The following is a 24,588-nucleotide window of genomic DNA, read 5'->3' on the forward strand; positions in this document are numbered from 1 at the left end:
AAAAGGGGAGGGGGTGGTATTTATATGCGAGAGGGATTAGCATTTAGATGTGATGGACTGGGCCCAGCCCAGGAATTAATTATTATTATTTTAATATAATAATAATTAATAAAATAAATATAAATAGTAATAAAAGCTTTAATGTGATGAGTGCACGAAGGCACGAAGGTGGATGAAAATGAATGGGCTAGGAGTGAATGGAGATTTTTCCCAAATATAATATTTTTGAAATTTCAAGACGTTACAAGTTCAAGCCAATTTGGTTTCTTGGTTTCCTCTATTATAGTGTGTTGTGTATACTACGGCAAACAGACTGGTCAAATACTCTAGAGAGGACCCAAAGGCCCACACACCACGCACCTCATAGATACACCAATTTTTAAGTAAAAAAAAAAAAAAAACTTAGACAATTTCTTTCTTAGAGTATGTTTGGGATTTATTTATTTTGTTGAAATTAAAATGTTAGATGAAATAGTACAGTAAGACCCATAAATAATATTAAAAAGTACAGTTAGACCTATGAATAATAGCAAAAATAAGATGAATAGTAAAATAAGTTAGCAAAAAATAAACTAGTCAAACAGATACTTAATTTGTTTTTTTACTCGTTGAAAAAATATGTCATGCATCGGATATATAAAATCTTTTACATGTGTGGGCCGACACAAAAATGATAACCTAACATGATAGACAAATGTTTACCTTTAAAAAAATCTATTAATCCACTATGTATCTATTGGCTTCAAACACGTTTGAGTTAGTGGCGGTTTTAGAAATTTTTTTGAGAGTGGTCTTTAAGAAATTTAAATTATACAAAATCTAATAAAAAGAGAATTTCATACATTGACAAAAAAAAATAAATAAATAAACACATGCAAATACATAAAATCTTATAATTTCCTTCTACAAATCTTTTTTATTTTGAAATCGTTACATGATAGTCTCATCATCAATGTTGCAAGTTACATCTCTTCAAAATTTTAGTTAAATAAAATTTTTCTTGGACTTTTATTTTTATTTGTAAGGACCTAATATATTGTTAAGGAGACCAAAGTTTAAGAATAAAATTTGGCTACAAACTTTGTTGTAGTCACTCTCACTAAATGAATTAACATTATTACATATTTTAAAAATCTAATCAATGAATTGCATGTTCTATATATTCTTAAAACACATTAAAATTTCATACTAATCAGATGTTATTTGCCATTTGATCTATAAAATTATTTTTTATGTATAATTTTAGATTACAAAAACTTGAAATTTAAATATTTGATTGACGACATAACTATTGATCTTTTTATCTTCTTAAAATGTTGCACGTATGAAGGATTTAAGAAGAAAATGTAATTAAATGGTGGATTTGTTAAAATTCACGTTGAATAAAAAAATATTGAATAGAGTTGTAGTCTTAATTTACAACCATGCTTGTTAACTGTGGGGCCCAATAGTTTGTGGCCTTGGCCCATCTATTCGTTAGGGCCTAAGGCCCGAGCCGAGAAGGGTTATAGCCCAAGATCGGTAATACAAGTACAAAATGGCCTTGGGACACAGCCGAGGACGATTCAGTCCTCGGCATGTTCGAGATCTCACAGGAAGGAAGGGCAAAAATGATATAGAAAATAGCTTGGGAAAAAAATCTAAAATATCTGTGTTAATAGAAAAGGGTACGCTGGAAAGTATAACGACTAGGGAAAGCTGCCCTTACTACCATTCAATACTCTGCACCTGACAGAGCCATACTCTCCAGCTTTTACAACCACCCCCAACCACTCTGGGTATGGGCTGATGGGACAAGTATCAGCCTTGAAATGTCGATCCTACACGTGGACGAAGGATAAGGAACGCAAGCGAGTATAAAAGGAAAAGTGAGCAATCCAGAAAGGGGGCTGGAAAAATGGCCTAAAACCAGAGCCTCCCAGCCCGCCTCCAGGAGAAAGACTCCTAGGGCGAAGACGACTTAACCATGTATAAGCACCACTAGAAACCCACCGTCTGGTGACTGAGGCCTAGCCTTTCAAACCCATGCTCTACAAATGATATTGTTTGGGCCTTTTTCCGTGCGAACCCAACACTGTTGCGGGTTGTTACGAATCGTGTCCTTACATTAACAAAATTTGTCTAGAATTTAATTATATTGGGCCTAAAAAAAAAATTAGGGTGGTCACAAAGTTTTTTAAAGAAAAAAAAATCATAAATTTTTAAAAATTATAGATAATAATTGTATTTTTTTTCCAAGTCAGGGTGGTCCTGTGACCACCCTGAACTCTACGTAAAGCTGCCCTTGGTTTGAGTTATCTTACTCTAACCTATTGTGTGGCAATTGAAAATATCATGGATGTGTAATTTAAGTTATATGACTCTTTTAATGTGTTACATGACTTTTTTTTTTTTTAAATACATATAAATAGTCTTATAATTTGTCACGTAATGCATTAAAAATGATAACTGCAAATATGTTTGAAACCAAACTTTGTCATTTAGTGAGTTATGTGACTTGTTTAAGTAAAATTAGAGTTTAGCTTTAAATATGTTTGGAGCTATCTCTTCTAACCTACTACGTAACAATTTATAAGACTATCAATATGTATTATCTAAACAAGTCGCAAAATTTATTTAAAAGGTCATATGACTCAAACTACGAATTGATGATTTCTTTAATTGGTCCAAACATGTAAATTTAAAATACATGTGAATGATCATTTAATTATCATGTATTAGTAGGAAAGGATTCCTCTAAATTATTTGGAAGGATTTCATACATGATTCTTTAAATATTAAGTTTTTTTTTTTTTTTTTGGAAAAATACAGTTGAAAATTGACGAGCATGATGATTTTGTGTTTATAATAATCTATGATTTTGTAAGTTATATAATTTATATGATAAAAGTCCCGTAAGTTATGGTTTTGGTATAGATTCTAAAATGCCATCTCAATCAAATGATTCCAAGTGAGTACTTTGTATTCTATCATGAAATCAGCTTTTTGAAAATTGATTTGATTGTACAAATTAATCTATTCAAATCAAATGATTCCAAGTGATTACTTTGTATTCTATCATGAAATCAGCTTTATGAAAATTGATTTGAGCGTATATGAGTTGGTTTGGGCAAGAGTTTGTAGTATGAGCTAATTTATGTTTTAATTAATTTTTAATTGTTTTGAATATGCTTGCTTTTATGTTAAAACTCATATCTGCCAATATCACTTGATTCATAAAAAAAGGACCTTCTTAAGAATCTTTTAGAGGGCTAACGTGTTAATTGGTTTGAGTTTGCCTTTCAAACCTAGGGAAAATTTATTATGGAAGTACTTTCACTCAGGCTATCTTTTCCCCTCCAACTTATCTCCATCTTTCCCAAAAGGCCAAAATCCATTTTACTCCATATCATGATAGGAAATGTTAGATAATTACATGTTTTTCTTGCAAAAAGATAATGTTTAACATTCAAATTCGAGTATCTGATTATTTCCTTGAGCATGTGTAGTCTTCCGTCCTACACACACACACCAAATTATTATAGAAATAAATCTCTAAAAATAACCTCAAAATATTGACAAGAAGTTTCAAAAGTTAGATTGTAGTCTCTAAAACATCTACTTTGCGGGAATTCATTTTTATTTTATTTTAATAATAATAATAATAATTTCATCCCTTTGAGTAGAGATATAATATTGTAACAGAGGACTTGAGGTTGCCTACATATTTCCTAGTAACTATAGTATAATTATAATCACTATATATAATTGAACTTAATAGTGGTAGCTACTCTATCTAACAGTCTAAACACTCTAGCTGCGAAATTAAGACAACAGAAGTCCAAAGTGTCATCATATTGTATTTGTTTTACTTGGAGCACTATATAGGGTTAAAATTTAAAAACCCATGATAAACGTGTTGTTTGACTAAAATAATCTTGGTGCCGTCTCCAAGAGTGACGGAAAAGCCAAATCTCCCAAATTGTAAGTCTGATAGTACTTATATTTCAAGTTTTAAGATTGTGTTATATCTTCAATACGCATCCATTGGTCTTATTTTTTGAGAAAAAAGCATCCATCGATCTAATGTTACTTGTTAGTGCTGTTTTAGTCCGCCAATGGTTTGTTTGAATAATTGTATAATTAATATTTATTTTATAAATCGAATATATGCATCATCACTTTCATAATATACACAAGTCCCATAATCACATGAATTATACATAATGTCAAAAAGATGGTACATATAAATGATATAATATTCAATATATAAGATACATTCTTCTTCTAATCAAGTACTTATGTCTTTCAGGGTCGAGGTAGTTTACATGGTTAAAATTTAGGGTAAAATATAGTTAATACCCTTAAGATTTGAGCTAACACCAACCAAGTTCAAGACTTCTCAAAATTGACTAATTTAGTCCTTAAACCATTACTCGTTTTTCCTCTTTTTCACCGTGACTAGAGTCTAAATTGGACTATTTTAAAAAATCTTAAATTTAATTGATATTAACCTAGACCTCAGAGCCGAGGTGTGAACTGTATTTTACCCAAAATTTTATTTCTAGTCAACAATCACGCGTCCCACGTGATTCCCACATGCACTTGATTGCACGGAAGGCCACAATACAATTTTCTAAATGCACTGTGACTTTGGAGTTTAGGTAACAATGATGGATATGGCATGGCTTCCTAGTTCCTCATCTCTTATAAAACTTACTTTCATACTAGATCTTTACGCATAGTGTGCAAGTTGACAGAGCTAGCTTAAAACTTTTTGTAAATCAAGTTAACCTAGATATTTATGTGGTGGGGACATATTTAAAATAATGGAAACACATGTTTTGAATTGGATATGGAAGAGAAATGTGAGGTTGGATAAGGTTGGAAGATGTGGAGTTGGTGGAACACAAATCTTTAGTTTCTCTCCCTTGTCACCAAAAACAAAATGAATCCCCTTTTGTTTGGTAGGAAACGATTGTGGCATTTACTGCCTTATACCACGGCCATCTTTTAAACATTTTTGCTTTACCTTTGTTTATGGTTTCTTTCATCTAATTAATACCGGCCCAAATTGAATTTAAGATTGTGCAGAAAACAGCCACAAGTAATCAATGGCGTGAAGCATTTACAGTAGTGAGTAATTAAACTTTGAGTACTACTACATCGGTAACACTTTCATAATAAATCTTAGGTGACGATTTTTTACAAATTATTAGCTGGGACCATTACTAACATCATTTTGCAGTCACTAGATCTAAAATTTGTTGTAAAAATATTGTAAAAGCGTTATAAATCTAGTATTTCTCTTAAATTTTAGCACTATTTGTCAAGGAAAAGTTAATGAGTCAAGAAAGATTTTCTATGTTTAAAATAGATCTATTTCGTTGTTCAGATTAAAATTATGAATCTAACATTCTGCACATAGTCATATTTAAAAAATAAAATCTTAATCATGAAATGGTCTCTCTTCATCTAATTCCTAATTTATTAGACCTTTTGCACTTGGAAATTAGGAGTGCCAAAGACATGTATCAAAGAATAGTTCGAGGTTTCATTTGACATGTTAACCATAATTAGCCAACAAATCATTTGTAACATGCTTGGATTTTTATTTTATTTTTATTATTGTTATAACTCATAATTACAAAAAACAAAATGAATCCCCTTTTGTTTGGTAGCAAACGATTGCGGCATTAACTGCCTTATACCACGGCCATCTTTTAAACATTTTTGCTTTACCTTTGTTTATGGTTTCTTTCATCTAATTAATACCAGCCCAAAATGAATTTAAGATTGTGCAGAAAACAGCCACAAGTAATCAATGGCGTGAAGCATTTTTAGTAGTGAGTAATTAAACTTTGAGTCCTATTATGTTCGTAACGCTTTCATAACAAATCATAGGTGGCAAATTTTTATAGATTATAATCTGGGACCGCTACTAACATCATTTTTTCAGTCACCAGTAATAATTTGTCATCTAAAATTTGTTGTGAAAATATTGTAAAAGCGTTATAAATCTAGTATTTCTTTTAAATTTTAGCACTGTTTGTTAGGAAAAAGTTAACGAGTCAAGAAAGATTATCTATGTTTAAAACATATCTATTTCGTTGTTCGGACCAAATTATGAATCTAACATTCTACACATAGTCATATTCAAGAAATAAAATCTTAATCGTGAAATGGTCTCTCTTCATCTAATTCCTAATTTATTAGGCCTTTTACACTTAAAAACTAGGAGTGCGCGTCAAAGAATAGTTCGAGGTTTCATTTGACATGTTAATCATAATTAGCCAACAAATCATTTGTAACATGCTTGGATTTTTATTTTTGTAACTCAATAATTACAACAATGGAGGATGAAGATTTGAACTTTGATACTTCTAAAAAAGAAGATAATCATGTGAGTCACAAGACTCTTCTTGAGTATGCTATTGCTAATAGGAGTGATGTTTAGGGATATTAAAAATTTTAACTGAATTATCATCAATTATATATAATAGTGAAGAAAACAGCCACAAGTAATCAATGGCATGAAGCATTTACAGTAGTGAGTAATTAAACTTTGAGTATTACTACGTCCGTAATGCTTTCATAACAAATCTTAAGTGGCAAATTTTTACGAGTTATATTTTGAGTCCACTACTGACATCATTTTTTCAGTCACTAGTAGTATTTCTCTTAAATTTAAACTCTGTTTGTCAAGGAAAAGTTAACGAGTCAAGAAAGATTATCTATATTTAAAACAGATTTATTTCATTGTTCGGATTAAAATTATGAATCTAACATTCTGCACATAGTTATATTTAATAAATAAAATCTTAATTTTGAAATGGTCTCTCTTCATCTAATTCCTAATTTATTAGGCCTTTTACACTTAAAAATTAGGAGTGCCAAAGACATGTGTCAAAGAATAGTTCGAGGTTTCATTTGACATGTTAATCATAATTAGCCAACAAATCATTTGTAACATGCTTGGATTTTTATTTTATTTTTTATTTTTGTAGCTCGATAATTACAACAATGGAGGATGAAGATTTGAACTTTGATACTTCTAAAAAAGAAGATAATCATGTGAGTCACAAGAATCTTCTTGAGTATGCTATTGCTAATGGGAGTGATGTTTAGGGATATTAAAATTTTTAACTGAATTATCATCAATTATATATGATAGTGTAAAAAAAAAATAATGTACGGTGTCAATTAGTTGCGTGGAGCACACCAAAATTTAAGAGACAGATGGCTGTGAGACACCTAAGCATTTCTCAATTAATTTTTCTAGCAGCGAAAGTGATATTGAAGACTACTAAAGACCACTAGTCTATTAATTAATATGTATATGGTACAGGGAGAATAATGCCTTAATCAGGGGGCTCAAAATAGTCTAATTTGATGAAAAATACATCGCAGTTTCTCACACATTTCTTTAATTTTTGATTAGTTAAAACACACATAATATATTGTAATTGATAAAGCATGAAATGGAGCACTTGTTTTTTTGGTATAGACTATTGAAAGCTTGAGGGATTTAGTTGGGTCAGAGAAATTTGAATTCTGAATGTCTCTGTTAAAACACTAAAAATAGTTAATTGAGCTGCAAGATTTTTAATTATGTTACTTGTAGTTGGTAAAGCATTTAAGTGAAGCAATTTTCATGCTATAAAGAATCGTTGTTCACCTGAAAGCATTTAAGTGAAGCAATTTTCATGCTGTAAAGAATTGTTGTTCACCTGAAACACCTCCTGGTGTTTCAAGTTAATTTCAACGAAAACATCGAGGGTTGGATAATATTATACAGTATATACCCATGGGAAGTGCCACAGTGGTTAGAACTGGAGAAGTGGATTCGCTATGTGGCAACGCGCAAGGTTTTTTTTTTGCTTTCTCAATTGCCCCACACACTACTTGATTGTTGTAAAGACCTTCTAGCAATTGAATAAACACCACGTAGAAACTATTTTTTTTTTTTTTTTTTTTTTTTTTTGCTGTTGTTGCTATAGTGATTGCTCATATAAAGGAGGAAAAAGAAGCCACCTAAGAAAAAGGCATGGCATTAATTTCGGGCCTTTCGGCTAGGCATTAGTTATTAATTTATTAATATTATTATCACTCATTACTTTTTTTTTTTTTTTTGATATATAGCTACGCATTAGTTATACACTCATACGTAAGAACTAACTCTAAATTCGATGGTAAGTTCTAATTAGCTTGATCGATAAAGTCTTTTAGAAGTCTAGGAATTGGGTATTGTTTACATAAAAAATAAATATATTGTTGTCTTCAATTTGACTCGTTAATTTGAAACAATCATCATTAAGTGAATTGAAATAACCCAAAAACAAAAATAAAAGGGGAAAATGTGTGTGTGTGTTTTTTTTTTTGGGGGGGGGGGGGGGGCTGAGATGGGAAAAAAAGATATTTTCCTTCATATTTTTATCCTATATCAAGGTAATAATTTCATTAATTTGCAAGATTAAAACTTAATTTCATCTCTACAATTTGGGTTCAACTAAACCACATGTTTAGAACTTTAGCTAACGAGTCCTTCCAAAATAAGAGAACTTGGGTGCTAATAAGTAATATTTAACAAAATTTGTTCAATTTTGAATTGGTAGGATCGATGTAGCCATGTCGGGAATACTTATCTGAAGAGGCAATTAAAAAGATTGTTTGTTAGTATGATTTCAAGAATATGCTCACAAAGTCTACTAGAGACAATTGCTTGTTTTCGATTGACAGAGATTTCTTTTTACAAAGACCAGCATATACCACAGAGTATGAATATTATATGAGCATGCATGGTTTTGTTGCACCGACACAAATTCTCCACAAAATAAGGTTGATATGCTAGAGAGTCCTAGAAGTTCCTAGTGGGTGAATTGCATTAATTTCCTTCTGATATTATATTGTACCTTATTAATATATTGCATTTCCAAGTCAACTATATCCTTTGAGGCACCATATTCTTTGATTCATGAATCATGACCGACGAGCTTTATGCCTTTAAAATTTCACCTTCTCTCCTACAAGTAATCCACAAAATAAAATGTTTTTACCTCAGCTTTGAAAGTCTTAAAATCAGTGACAGTGATAAACTTCACTATCAAATAAAAAAGTTATATATACTCTTACACACATTCATTTAATATCAGTGAATATAGTCATATAGGAGTATGGAACCCACTTGCCTTGGAACATTGTGAATTTATGACAATTTGACAATCCATTTTCTGCAATGAAATAAATCATAAAATTTCTTTACCTCAAAAAAAAAATAAATCATAAAATTTCTGGTTTTGGTGAGGCAGTAAGCACGGAAATTGGAATGGCCCTGATGTATCATAGGAGAAGGTTGAATCATGAGAAGCATATTTTTTTTTAAGACATAAGAATTAATTAGGGATTGGTCGGTCCCTAACTAACTTGTACAGTTGCACCTCAATAGAAAAATATGAATGATTGTCACTTTTTTCCTGTTTAATTTCTTAGTCAGACTAAGCAAATCAATAATGCAAAAGGGGTCACAAACTTATTGAACTTGGTACTTAGGGAAGCATGCATGAAAATGACTTTTATTTGTAGTGATTGATAAACCCTACACTACATAGATGCTTATGTTTTTTTTAACTTTACTGATGATGGTAATTAAATTACCCCCACATCATTATCCTAACCCCAATAACAAAGGTCTAGAAAAAGAAGAAATCAATAGGACGGCAACAAACAGTACTGAAATAAGTACAGAAATTAAGAAACAAGATGTGGGACAAGATATACGTGTAATAGGGATAAAACTCAAGTTTCAAATTAATTAGATCCTATTTCAACATAAATAAATAAATAAAAATCCTATTTCAAAATTAAGATACCAAAAGAAGTCAACAATAATAAAAACTTAGTTATAAAAACCACACCGGAAATTGACCTGGCTGAAGAATTAGTTCACTAGTTCATTAGTTCAACTAATAGTTCATTGATTGAATTGTATGTTTATTAATTAATTAAATAATATATTTTATAATTATAAAAATAAACTAAAATAAAATAAAAATATTCCACTTAGGTAAATTAATAAATTATAATAATAAAAATTACATCATATGACGTAAGGTTAGAGATTATAAAAAAAATAAATACATCATTCACATAAATCATTCAATAAGCAAGTTATATAGTCCAAAAGTCTTGAAACAGCATATCTTATAAAAATTTTAAATAAATTTTTAGCTTAATCATTAAACCCTAAAGCATAACAAAATTATTTAAATCTTCAAATACAACTGATGATTAAAATCAATCTAGTGTTATTGTTATGATATTAGCCGCTTGTGTTTTATGTAGTCCAATCAATATTTTTTTGGTTTTATTCGCAGGGGAAAAGGATTAACCCGTGCAATTCGTCGGTTTATCCAATTTAATAATGAGTTATATTGCATATTCAGTATTTTATACCAAACTATTCCAGATAATACTTTGGTTCACAATTTTCAAGATTTAACTAATGGTTTGGTACGGTTTTTATAACTATGAGTAGAAGTACATTCTTAACTAATGTAAGACTCAAATAAAACCCCAAAATTTCAGAATTGAAAAAAAAAAAAAAATCATTTACATAAATTGATTCATTTCATGTTTTAATTAGATTAAATATTACAAATTTAAATAGCAACAAAGCTAGCAAATTTTCAATATTAAAATTTGAGAAGGCCAAATTCATATTTTTATACACACATATATATGAAATTGAAAATAAGTTCAAAATTTGGGGGGCCATGCACTCTTCAACATGGCCCCGCCATCAAATTTAAAGATATATAAACCACCATTTTAATTATAATTTTAAATGAGGTGACATTCGTTACATTGTTAGATTAAAAAAAAAATCGTTAATAGATGAAATGAGAGAGAATCTTTTTTTGTTTTGTTTGTAATACACAAGCTTGCGCCGCACACGTACAAGAGAGAGAAGTGGGTATGCCGACATCCAAAACAACAGTGTATGGTAGCTATCGGATGCGTACATGTGATTACTCCTCAGGGGCATGATTACAGTACTAATAATCATGACTTCCACATGCAAGCTTGAATGTGAAAACTCGAAAGAAGCAGCAAAAAAAAAAAAATAAGAAGAAGAAAGGTAGCTAGCGTGCTCACCACATAAGATTTATCACAATAATTTCAGGTAATGCTATCTGCTTAGTTTAAGGTTTTTCTGAACTGGTTCAAGCACCTTTCCGCGGTTGTTGATAGAGATAATCAAACCAGGAAAGCTAGAAATGTTGACAAGGGCTCTGTGGAAACTAGTCATGGCTCATGGGCCACTTTTTGTGTTACAATGATAGCTCTCCTAAGCTTGAATGTGAAAACTCGAAAGAAGCAGCAAAAAAAAAAAAAAAACAAATAAGAAGAAGAAAGATAGCTAGCGTGCTCACCACATAAGATTTTATCACAATAACTTTCAAGTAATGCTATCTGTTTAGTTTAAGGTTTATCTGAACTGGTTCAAGCACCTGTCCGCGGTTGTTGATGGAGATAATCAAACCAGGAAAGCTACAAATGTTGACAAGGTCTCTGTGGAAACTAGTCATGGGCCACTTTTTGTGTAACAATGATAGCTCTCCTAATGAGAGAGTTGAGACCCCATATATGCATGAAGGAAATCACTGATTGCTTTTCATTTAAAAGTAATAATATGGTGCACTTGCTTCTCATGCTGAAGCATGCAGGAACAATGTGTGGATGGGCCAGCTATGTGGGACACTTTAAACAAGACAGAATTTGATTGGAAGGACTAGGTCCTATCTTCGTGTGCACGTTAAGGTCGTTTCTACCATAATTTTCCACCACGCTATCAGTCTAGAAATAATGAGCTGCTTGTATAGGTTAAATCAACATGAAATGGCTCACGGGAATAGACAAGGGTTTCTCTCTTTTTCAATTCTTATAGGCATGGATGGAGCCGGAGCTAAAGGTTTGGGCCAAACTTTGGACTATTTATTATTATTTTGGACTTTCAAGAATGATTTTTTTTTCTTTTGAAGTCAATTTAATATTTTATGACCTACTTGGGATTTTTGAATTGTTGAGATTTGTTATGTTTTTAACTTTTAGGACCATGTTCTTTGGCCCCTTGTTATTATGAGAGAGAGAGAGAGTGTGAGAGAGATACACTAGGCCTGGGCGGCTCTACCTTATTTGCTGCTGGCTACGTGCGGCTCTACCTCTCCCAATCGGCCAATCTATCCCTGATTTAGTTGTGTAAATTTCTCTTTTCCTCTCTTCTCTTCTCTAGGTTTGCTGCTTAGGTTTTTTTCTTCCTCCTTTTTGACTTTTTTTTGTGTCTTGCGTGTGTTGCTAATGGGTAAGGACTAAAAAAATAAAAAAGAGATTGCTATTGAGCCGGGTTATTTGTTTTGGTAAAATTGGTTTATTAAGTTTTTTTTTTTTAGCATTGCTATTTGTAATTTTTGTTGTTGGTCTAATTTTTTTTTGGCTAGTTAATTTTGTTTTAGATTTTAAATCTATCATTTTTTCTATGGCCTTTTTAAAAGATTAGTGATATTGTTATGGGGTGGCCAAGTGTAATTTTATTTAATCAAATTGCTAAAATTAATATTTACATACTAGTCTCATCACACGCGCTTTGCGTGTGCGATGAGGCCTTTATTTTTATTTTTTTGGATCTAGTGTCATAATTTTTATTTTTTATTTTTAAATTTGGGATAAGTTTGTTTTGAAAACATGGATTAGTAGGAGGATGTCCTATTTTATAGGCATTTTAAGTGGAGTTGGAGATAATTTTTTAGAGATGCTACGTCTACAACATTTTTACAACAAATCACAGGTGGTTAGTTGTTATTGGTTCAAATTTGAAACTAACACTACGATTATTTTTTTGCCTTAACAATAACAATCAGTAACAACCTGCCACTTAGGATTTGTTGTAAAAATGTTGTAGACATATCATTTCTCATAATTTTTTACCGAGTTGTTCTCAAGATTTTTTCTTGTTAAACATAAAATTTAGGGGTATTTTTGAACCACATAAAAGTCCAGTCTAAAGAAAGGAATCCTCCTATAGATAATATAGATATATTAGTATTTTTTTTATTGGGGCGTATTCCCCCTAATGTCCATGAATGGCTCTGTCATTGCTTCTAGGGCACACCTTTAAACCAAACACTATCATAACTTGCACATGTGTTAACTTGTAATTAGATTATACTAATTATTGTTGCACACGCTAAGTTATACACTGTAGGACACAATCTAATTAAAATCATGTTTCAAAACATCATTTCAGCTGTGTATCTCGTATACAAAGTGTGTAACTAACTAACTATCACTACTAATTAGATTATATTATTTACACATTTATCCACTATCAGTATCTAATCACCACTTAACACATGTGCAAGTTGTGGCAATGTGTGTCCCTATACTTTTCCCTTCGTCATCTCAAATAACAATCCATATTTTTGACAAAAATAATAGGCATTTTCGACAGATTCATTTTGCCGTCACAAATGTTTTAATATTTGACGAGCAATTATTAACGAAAGAAACTTGCCGTCAGAAAAGCTAGTTTTTCTGACGGCTTTTTGTAGTCATCGAAAAAGTTTCGTTGCAAATAACAATATTTTTTTGTCGTGTAAAGGGTATCCACAACACATCATTTAAAATTGAAATTATATAGTGTTATATTAAAAAAAAAATACAAATTTAATTATAAAATGGACTTCCTAAGTGAAATGGAGAGCGTCATTTTCCCATTGGAATCCCTATACTTAGTTTCTATATATTGACTAAATAAAACTTCTACAAATTAAAATGAAAAATATTTTTTAAAAAATGGAAAAATATTTTGACAAAACGTCTAGTAAAGAAAGAAGAATAGTGAGGATAATATAGCGATCACTTGGATAAAGTTAAGAATTTTCATTTCCAAGATTGGAATTTCAGACAAAGTTGTTTTTGACCTCATACAAGTTTCCGGGACAGGATCCAAGCAAGAAAAATCATCAAATTCTATCCTTGAATGTTGTACAAGATATAGAAATAGAATGGAGCACTAGGAATCTCTTGAATCATATTAAAGCACGTACTCTAAAAGCAATCAAATCATTACCAATTTTTTGACATTTTTGTCAAGTGAAAATCAACTGAAATATCTTTATAATGTAACTTCTAATTATCTTAACCAATAAAAGTCTTCATTTAATGAGATCAAATCTTATCGTATCTATAAATCATATCGTATTTAAATAAAAAAATAAAAAAATCGTTGTGATTTGTTCTAATATTCCTAATCATTGGTAACAAATATAGTGTGGGTTTGGATCCACCTTTGAGTTTTGCGTTTGCGTTTTTCTCCCTTTTTTTGTTTTTTTTTTTTTTTTTTTTGCTGCACACGTTTCAGAGGGGACAAAATTCACTGTTCCCGTACTGTTTAACACTGTTCACGCACTGTTCCTGCATCGTTCATGGAACCCACAGTCACTTTATTTATAAAACAAATATTAAAAATGAGTCTCACGGTACTATTCACATATTTAAAAATTATTTTGCTATAATGTTTTCAGTTTTCAGTTTCAGCAAAAATAAGTTGTATCCAAACGGACCTATAATATCTATGAGTTCTAGAAAATATCACACTTAAGTTATCAAAATTATCAAAATTAAGATATGATTTAAAAAAATAATAGAATGTACTGAATTAAGGAGTATTTTATATATACAGACATTGACATGGACATGTAGGGTTGACGAAATTATGTGAGCCTGTTATATTCTTCTTGGAATGGTGGGTGGCGTATCAATCTCTTTGTTCTCTGTGTGAATATTGCAAAGCTGGGACCTTTGTGCAAGTTGTGATTGAAAATGATTGTGGGATCTGAATTTTTCTTTACTTGTGGGCTACTGGGCTCTACCCTAATTTTAGAAAAATAGATTAGTGATGTAGAAAGAGAAAATTTTTTGGGATAAGATTTGAAAGTTACCAAACGCAAAATTAAGAAGCATATCCATCCATCAGCCCAATTGGAAAAAATTTTGGGATAAGATTTGAAAGTTACCAAACGCAAAATTAAGAAGCATATCCATTCATCAGCCCAATTGGATTATTGGGAAAAATTTTGGGATAAGATTTGAAAGTTACCAAATGCAAAATTAAGAAGCATATCCATTAATCATCAGCACAATTGGATTATTATTATTATTATTATTATTATTATTATTATTCATAAAAAAATTTGATTTTTTTTTTAATTTTAATTCTAGATTCTTTGTCTATTACAAATAATTTCTCATAGATTTAGTATATTAAATCTTAATCTCAAAGCAAAATTAAGATTACAATGCTTTTTTATGCATCCAATTCCAAGGTGGAAGGTTTAACTTCTAGTCATTTCTTCCATTAACACGTTAGAAGTATGCAGTTAAATGATTAAATTTGTTATATTCTTATAATTTAAACTTTTAGAACAATCAGCTATTTAACGTAACCAATTCACTACTTTTCATTATAAAAATAAAAAATCTATAAAGATTCAAAGAGTTTCACTATAATTAATCTTCTAAAAAAAAAATAGAAAACGTAATAATAATAGGTCAAAACTTAGGTACAATATTTAGGTGTTGTTCATTAAGTCCTCTTTTTAAGATTCAGCCATGTAGCTATACTTAACTTAAAATTCATTTCCATCTCATGAAAAAAGAAGTCATATGGCTGAATCTTAAGAGGAGAACCTAATAATAATACAATAAACTTATAATTAGTCAACATTCTAATAATATCTTGTTGTTACTTGTGCTATGAATTCTCTCAAAAAAAAAAAAAAATACTTTGTGCTGTGAATGTGTGTGTGTATATATATATATTCACGTGTATATAATAACAATTGCAATCGGATCATATCTATGTGCCTTTTATTTGAAGGCAATGATTTTAAGTAGGCAAAGTTTTTTTTGAGGGGAAAAGTAGGCAAAGTTAGCTCGATCATCATGAATGTAAGTAAGTAGGGTCATTGGTATATCATGAAAAATTAGTCATTAGCACAAGTTGTACACCTGTACTGTGCTTTTTTTCCTTGCCCAGGTTGACTGCCCATCCTTGTCTTAGACTCACAGTAAAACTTTTTCAAAGGGATTTTTCAAACTTTCAATCCTTTCTCTCCTTTTATAATAAGCTTAGTGATGAGCCACCCACAAGTACTACAAGGTATTATTATACTATAATTATTATCTTGCCAATTAAGGCATCTAAATCTATCCCTCCAAGAGTCGTATCACTTGTTATTCATCTCCACTCTTCCCCAATAACAATTGTTTTCAATATCTATTTTCACTTATAATTATACCATGTTAGAAAAATATTGAGTGAATGAGTATAACATGTTCACAATCCACTTGAATGTTGTATTAAAGTGATAAAAACCTTTGAGTCCCGTATAGAAAAAGGAAAGAGATAATATATGAATTTATATACTCATGAGTTGGACATTAGGATGGGTCCTCCTATTCAAATAATAAATTTTTTTTTTTTTGAGCCAATAAGTCTGTGCACGACACTTTGCCCTGGAGTCATGCACATAACATATATGTAAAATAAAGTAGAGTAGCATAAAATTCAAACCCTTTGATAATACTTTTTATATTTCTTAGGAAATACATATAAAAATAATACTTTAGGTGTCTAAATACTAATATTTATAAATTTAAATTTTAAAAAAATGATAGTCCACTTTGGTCTTATTATTTCTTATTTGGTCTACCTCGGTCTATTTTCTCCACTTTGGTCATATTCGGTCCACTTCGGTTTTATGCGGTCCATTCTCTCCACCTTAGTTCTATTCGGTCCACGTTGGTTCTATTCGGTCCGCTTCGGTTCTAGCCCATTATGTCCACTTTGTTCTTATTCGGTCCACTTCTGTCCTATTCAATCCACTTCAGTTTTATTCGGTCCAATTTAGTCTTATTAGGTCCTATTAGGTTGATTCAGTCTTATTCAGTCTACTTCGGTCTTATTCAGTCTTATTCAGTCTACTGGGTCCATAATTTATTTTCAGCCCAATTACTGGTAGGCTCAAAATTCTACTCAATTATCTGTAATCCCAGCCAAGCTACCAATACATTGGGCCTTAAAATAAAAACAGCCCAAAAAATTAGAATATTCAGACAAGAAGAATAAAATAAAATAACTCTCAAATTCAATACCGCAAAAGTGCGAAGAAGGAAAACCAATTTTTATATCAGAGTTCTCAGACACGGTGATTTATATATCAGAGTTCTCAGATTCACACACCGATACAGAATTACAGATCGAAAAGCTCCACACAGAGAGAGAGAGAGAGAGAAGCAATGGAGGTAGAACTGAAAGAGATGCTGCATGATCTCGAATCGCTCAAGCAATCGCTTCCTGATCCTTCTCATCGTGCTTCAATCGATAAGGTATTTTTCCAAATTCATAGCTATTCCTATGTATGCATGTATGTATGTATGTATGTATATGAGCCTTGATCATTGTTAAATTTTGCGTTACCTAGCTTGAATTTTCCATTTTATACATGTATGTATTTATGTATATTAGCATTGATGAATGTTAGTTTTTTGCGGACTTAGCTTGAATTCTGGATTTTATGTTGAATTTTTGGGGTGGAGCTTGAATTCTGGATTTTGTATATTCAGTTTGGACTAGCTTGAATAAGATATAATTGGTTTGAATTCGAATTTTGGACCTAGTCCTGTTGATGTAAGAAATGTAAGCGATGATCGCTAGTAATGGTACTATTAGTATTAGTGTGTGAACTGAAACATTATTTTAGTTTTTAAAAGAAATCCAATTATACTATATGATTTGGGCTGTGAAAAATGAGGCCTAAACTATCAATGTAGATTCTTTTTTGGTTGCTGATAAAATTATGCAAAAGGAGATGTTGTAAATTTCGGATCTTGAAGAGCAAAGGGTGAGAATCAATACAGATATTTTTACGTGGTTCGGCAGTGTACCTACAATCATAGGAGTGAGCGGAAAAAAAATCTTCACTATGAGAAGCTTCGCTCTGCTCGTACTTCCAATTCAGAATATGAGTCACTATCTCTAACAAGAAAGTAAAAGCTTTTTTTTTTTTTTTTTTTTTTTTTTTTTTTTAAGTACATTAGCTTGTGTTAATTAGGGAAAAATTGATGATTTTTTTAAGGCTTTATTGAGTTTCAGAAAGATGGAAAATTTGAAATTTTGAAACTTGATATAATTTATTTTCGAACTTCAAAACTTGTCCAGGACTGAGTTTGCCTCAAAGTTTGAGCATGTTGTTCTATGAACAGTATTTTGTTATGAAGGAGAACCCTTTTTCTTGACACTTTTGTGACATTTAAAACCTTGGTTGTGATTTATCAATTTATTTTGTTGCTACAATTGCATAGTCATGATTTCTTTAAGTGTGTTTTGTAGCTTTGACTTTTTTTTGGTAAGTAAAAATTTTATTAGAAAAGGAAAAGGGAAAGACACATAATAATGTGTACAAGCCCTTTTCAAAGAATATAACTCACAAGTTACATTTTGTAGTTACGGCTGCGAGTAGAACAACTTACAAGTCTGGAAAAGTCAGGACCTGCTCGGCGTTTAAAAGTCAAGGTATCTGTCTTCTGTATTGTACTATTTTTTTTGTTTTGTTATTGTGTTATGCCTGATTACATTACTGACTCACAAAGTAATTGCCATGGCTGCAGGATATGAGTGCAGAGGTTGTAGATAGCAATCCTTATAGTAGGCTAATGGCTCTTCAAAGGATGGGTATTGTGGAGAACTATGAAAGAATACGAGAGTTCTCGGTTGCCATTGTTGTATGTACATAGTCTCCTTTCATTGTTTCTTTTGTTGCCATAGAATGAGTGTCTATTGACTAGAACACACCTTTTTATGATATGCATATGTTTGCACATGTGAATTGATTTGTGTGTATTTCCTAGGGAATAATTTTAGGCATTATTTGGTTACCTAAAAAACTAATTGAGAAATTGGGATTTTGGACACCCAAAAACCCGCCATTACTTATGTTGTATCAACTTAATACTGTTGGATTTTCTTGATCTACTTCACTGACTTACACAAAAAGAAAGGAAAGTTGCAAATCCTGCATGTAATTTTTCTGTTAGTATTTAAAACTGAATCCTGAAATTGTTATTGCAAAACACTCATACTTTTGCAGCAAAAGTATGAGATACTTAATAGAACTAGTCTTTGGCATGTTTTGAATGATAGATAGTGGCTTGCTTCTCTGTATTTGGGATGCCACTTGCTTAGATTTATGTGTGACATCAACAACATTAACAAAGCCTTAGTCCCAAAATTTAGGGTCAGCTATGGATCCTCGACAGATTTGGTTGGGTCGGCCATGGATTTATGTGTGACTTAAAATATCTTATTTCATTCAGATTTTTATATGGATAAAGCATACTAATATTCCATTAGAATGTTAGGAGCCCAACCTAACTGTTTGGTATTGTAATTTGGGTGTAAAATTTAATATGGAGGTTATTTTCGAGCTTGCATGTATATGAATTCAATCTAAATTACTGGTTTCATTTACCCTCTTCCAGTAATAGCAGTGCGGCCCACTGGGTGATTTTTTTTCTTGTTATTTACTCTAATTGGCAGAAAGCTTTAGAGTGGCAACAACAAAACTATGTCTGGTTCAGTCAAGTTGTTCCTGGGCCTCTTTCAGGAGTTCTCCAATTTATATACTTGTTTAAAATATGTAACATGTACATACCTTACAATAATCAAGACATTTAGTTGGGTTGCTCTGATTTTCTTTCATTTGTCATTCTCTTGAGGTCACAGGGAATAGGTGGTGTAGGGAGTGTTGCAGCTGAGATGCTAACAAGGTGTGGCATAGGTCGCCTTTTGTTATATGATTATGACAAAGTGGAGTTAGCAAACATGAATAGGTTATTCTTTCGTCCAGAACAGGTATTTGTCTGCATAATTCTCATTATTGATTCCATTTTTTTAAAATTTTATCGTAGAGTTTCTTCTTTTTGGATTTTTATAGTTCAAGAGTTAAGTGGCAATGATTTTAGATAATAGCACACGCCTTTCTCTCTTTATTGACTGTTGTGAAGATGCTGCTTCAGTCTTCCTATTTGTTATACAAACCAAGAATAATTATAACTCTCTAGCATAAGAAAGTTCCTACTAAATGAGCATTTAATCCCGCTAATAATGGATGTAATGCAATTTGTCTTTTCAGGTTAATATGACAAAGACAGATGCTGCTGTACAGACCCTCTCAGACATAAATCCTGATGTCATCCTTGAGGTAAACACTTTACAGGATTTAGTTACCTTATGACTTAATTACGTGTGTGAAGTTGTTATCTAGAATTCTTTATCTGCATTTTTTGAGGAATTGGTCCTTTTTTTTTTTTGCTAGCATGTGATCCTTGAATTAACCTATGGACTTGACTATCTACTTACAAATAGGCCATCCTTAACCTGTCTAATTTATAGAACCCCATAATTAAGGTTTTATTATGAACTCATGGGTGCATATGTAAATTACATATGCACCTGGTGGATTGTAAATCTATGACCTTACCCTCCACCTTGTTGTTACAAAGTGGGGATGTGTCATTTGAGTTAGAGCTCATTGACTTTATCATGAACTCATGGCTTGGAACACATCTATTATCAACCTAGGACAAAACCAAAACAAATGCAACAACAGCATTAAAGAACAGAAAAATAAAAATAACGAATTAGCATGTAGGTTACACATGCTTGATGACTGGGGACTGAACAGTCAAACTATAAGCAGCTCTTAATTCTTAATTCCAAGTCTATATCCCAAAATTAGTATGACTTTATGAGTAGGCCATGTCTGTGTCTGTGTTAAATCGAGTAAATAGCAGTTCTTGTCATCTCTTACATTTAAAACAGCTCCTTGTTTAGGAGCCTGCAAAACCAAGAAATATGATTCAACATAAAAATGCCACTTTTCTAACCCATCACCTTGTTATGTGGTCTTTAATTACTCGTCTTCAGTATTTTCCTTTCATTTATAAATTCTATATTGTTACATAAGACAAAGAAGTAATAGAACTTACATGGAAAGACTAGATCAAATTTTGGAGAAGTGAAGAGATGCAATTACATTTATTTATTTATGGTTACTTTTGTAGTTTGACATGGCTAAATCTCATTAATGTGTTTATTAGTGTTTCCCTTATGCTGATCAGTCATCCTGTGTTTAGAGCTATACAATGAACATCACCACAGTACAAGGTTTTGAAACGTTTGTGTCAAGTTTGAAAAACAAGTCATTTCGCCCAAATAAAGAAGGTAGTGGAGTGGATTTGGTCTTAAGCTGTGTGGATAATTATGAAGCAAGGATGGCTGTTAATCAGGTAATCAGACTTTAACACTAGTTTCCTGTTAAATGTTTGAAATTCATTGTTTCTCTCTCTCAATTTCATATCTAACTTTATAAATGGTTATACAGGCTTGCAATGAAATGAATCAGACATGGATGGAGTCAGGTAAGCATGAGAGTTCCTCTATTTAATTTTTCCTTAGCGGTGACAGAACCCTTGAACCATATATTTATCAGTACATGCATACGTTTAATGTGAAATTTTTTGATGTGGGTCTATGTTATGCTTACATTTCAATTCTCTCTAGCTGGCATTTTCACCCAGTGTAAATTTTATATGGTTGACAATTTGCTTGCCTGTTCCATTCATTGTTTAGTTCTGAACAAATTCCATATCTGGATACTTACACGTGCATGTGTATAGTATCTGCTTAGCCAAAAAAAAGGTGTCTACCATGTATTATACATGTAGACAAGCTTACCCACGTCTATTAGATGTAAAAACTGTGTGTTTACATCATCAGCCATATTGAGTGGGGTGCATTTTAAAACCAAGATCTATGCGCTATTGCAAGATTGCAAGTTTTGTATTTTTAGATGCACATTGATGTACTTTATAAGGAAATTTAAAACGTACATTTGTGCAGGTGTATCTGAGGATGCTGTTTCAGGTCATATTCAGTTGTTGATACCTGGTGAAACAGCCTGTTTTGCATGTGCACCTCCTTTGGTATGTTCTTTCATTTATGTAAATTTGGATGAGAGTGCATGGTTCTCAATTTGCTATGTATGATGTTGTTATGTAAAGTATTCCCATTTGAATGTGTATTTGTATATTTCTAAGGATGGTTTTATATAGTAGGTGACTTTGACATTAAAGGATTATGTTCTTTATTCTTTATAAACATCTTCCTTTGTCTTACCTTTCAATATAAATAAAATTAGTTTCTTCTATGAATGGACACTTTTATAATGGAAGTGTGAAGGGATTTGTGCTTTCCCTTTTTGTGCTTTAGGTTGTGGCATCTGGAATAGATGAACGGACACTGAAGCGTGAAGGTGTTTGTGCTGCATCTTTACCTACCACCATGGTAAAGCTTTTCTTTCCCACTATTTACCTATCAAAAGAGAATAAAATTCTTACTCACATTCTTTCAACTGCTCTTCTTGGGTATTTATTTCCCCTGTACTTCTTCAAGTAGAGATATTTTGTAATTTTTTAGTGGTCGACTGGGTTGTAAATATACTCTGCACTGTAGCGTGCTTTGCGTACGTAACTATTTTTACTGCTATATTTCCTTAGCTCAGCATGTTTTATTTGGTTTTGTAGGGAGTTGTTGCTGGGCTTCTTGTCCAGAACACCCTTAAATTCTTGCTAAATTTTGGACAGGTTTCCCCATACTTGGTAAGTCTTTACATTTGCTCCTCTCTTACACACACACACATGCTCATAGGCATGTGATGTTGACTTGCATAGCTGAGGCAAGCTGCTCTAGGTTAAGGTCACTGCCTACTTTTGTTGGAAATCAACAGTGATGTACTGATCTCCTGCCTTGGTTTTGCTTTCCTCCAGGGATATAATTCTCTTAAAGACTATTTCCCAACCATGGAAATGAAGCCAAACCCTCAGTGTTCAAATGTAGCTTGTCTAGAACGACAGGTGATAAGATTAATTTCTAGCCTTGGTTCACCAAAGTTCATCTCGTGAAATATACCAATGTCAGGTTATTAGCTTCCCTTTTGAGGAAATGATATGTTCTGTGCAGAAAGACTACATTGTTGCAAAGCCAGCTAGGGATGTTGCACTTAAAGCAAAGATGGAAGCTGAAGCTTTGTTGGTTCCAGAATGCCCACTTCATGCTGACAATGAATGGAGCATAAGGTGCTTCTCTTGAAATTGGTTTCTATTTGGTCTTAATTGTGGGTGAAAAAAGATTAATAATGCTTAGATGAGGGGGGAAAAAAGAGGGTTACTGGGTTACATGGATTTTAAAGGAAAAGGTTGATGCCTTAAATGTAACTGTCGTTTGAACTCTTGATACTGATTATACTTGCCATCAAAGCATATTGGTAATTATTATCAGATGTCACGCATTAATAATGCCAAATTGCTGATTCCCTTTGTGAAGCATATATTGATTACCATGTCTTATTGAGTCGTAGTAGTCAAAGTTTATTGAAATCTTCTCTGTTGATCTTTCAGTGTCGTTGATGATAGTGGGCTGGATGGCATGGATGCAGCTAGTTCTGGTAATTTATCATTTTACTCTTTAACTTATTTAGATAGCCTTGTGGTTCAAATTTGCTTAAGTTTCTATTTAATATGGATTACATTAGTTCTTCACAAAGTTCTTGTTCAATGTGAATCAAGCTCCCACATAGATGACCCCTTCTATTCTGATTACATTCACTGATTGTTTGAGGGGCTGTGTTCTGCATCTATGTCAGGAAAGCACGCACCAAAATGGCATTGCTTTGCTTCACAGATTGTGTATTTGCATTTCACTAAATTGCTAAACACTCTTCACACGTTGGTCATTTGCTTTAAGAGACGTTGTCCCTTACGTGGGATTCCAATCCCTTACGTAGTATATATCTTGCTATGCTTCTACCATTTTATTTCGCCTCTCTGCTCATCATAGTTTATTTCATTCTATTTAGCTATTCTTTCATTTACAGACATGGAAAAGAGAGCCACCCCAGGTGGGAGTTTAAAATACTATATGCCTAGAAATTGTATCAGGATTTAGATATTTATGTCATGCTAGCAGCCAACTAAAGCATGCTTGTTTGTTTATGTCAATTATTTTCTCTTATGTGGCCTTTCACTTCAGATACTCTCCCGGAAGGTCTTGTCCGAGAGCTCCCAAGTGCAGACAAGGCTCAAGAACTGCCGACTTCTGAAGCTCCACTTACGTCTAATGATGACTTAGAAGATCTTAGGAGGCAACTTGAAGCTCTCAATTCTTGATACCCCCAACAGTTCCCCACCCACCATGCTAATTTCTTTACCAAGTTAAAGATATTAATTGACTCCATTTTTGTAACATGATTTGTGATTTTTTTTTGTCTTCCTTTGGAGAGGGGGTTGTTTGGGGTTACTTCCTCTCCTTTTGGGAATTCATCTGTACAAGTTTAGATGTTATACATCTTCAAATCAAGCATCAGATCCTTTGAATTAAGAAAAAGGATAGAGACTTTAACATGATAAATGGGTTTCCCTTTTGCACTACTG

General features: G+C 32.1%; 1 protein-coding gene across 1 annotated transcript; it reads left to right on the forward strand.

Moving 5' to 3' along the window:
- Positions 1-17,175: 17,175 nt before the first annotated feature.
- On the forward strand, positions 17,176-24,585 carry LOC126702165 (ubiquitin-like modifier-activating enzyme 5). The gene is made up of 14 exons (XM_050400823.1): positions 17,176-17,427; positions 18,545-18,613; positions 18,709-18,822; positions 19,823-19,951; positions 20,232-20,300; positions 21,235-21,387; positions 21,483-21,519; positions 22,001-22,083; positions 22,370-22,444; positions 22,684-22,758; positions 22,927-23,013; positions 23,120-23,235; positions 23,557-23,603; positions 24,188-24,585. The coding sequence occupies exons 1-14, from the start codon at positions 17,338-17,340 to the stop codon at positions 24,322-24,324; spliced, it is 1,281 nt and encodes a 426-aa protein (XP_050256780.1). The 5' UTR covers positions 17,176-17,337; the 3' UTR covers positions 24,325-24,585.
- Positions 24,586-24,588: the final 3 nt, after the last annotated feature.

This window comes from Quercus robur, chromosome 10, assembly GCF_932294415.1.
Source record: "Quercus robur chromosome 10, dhQueRobu3.1, whole genome shotgun sequence".
Lineage (NCBI taxonomy): Eukaryota > Viridiplantae > Streptophyta > Magnoliopsida > Fagales > Fagaceae > Quercus > Quercus robur.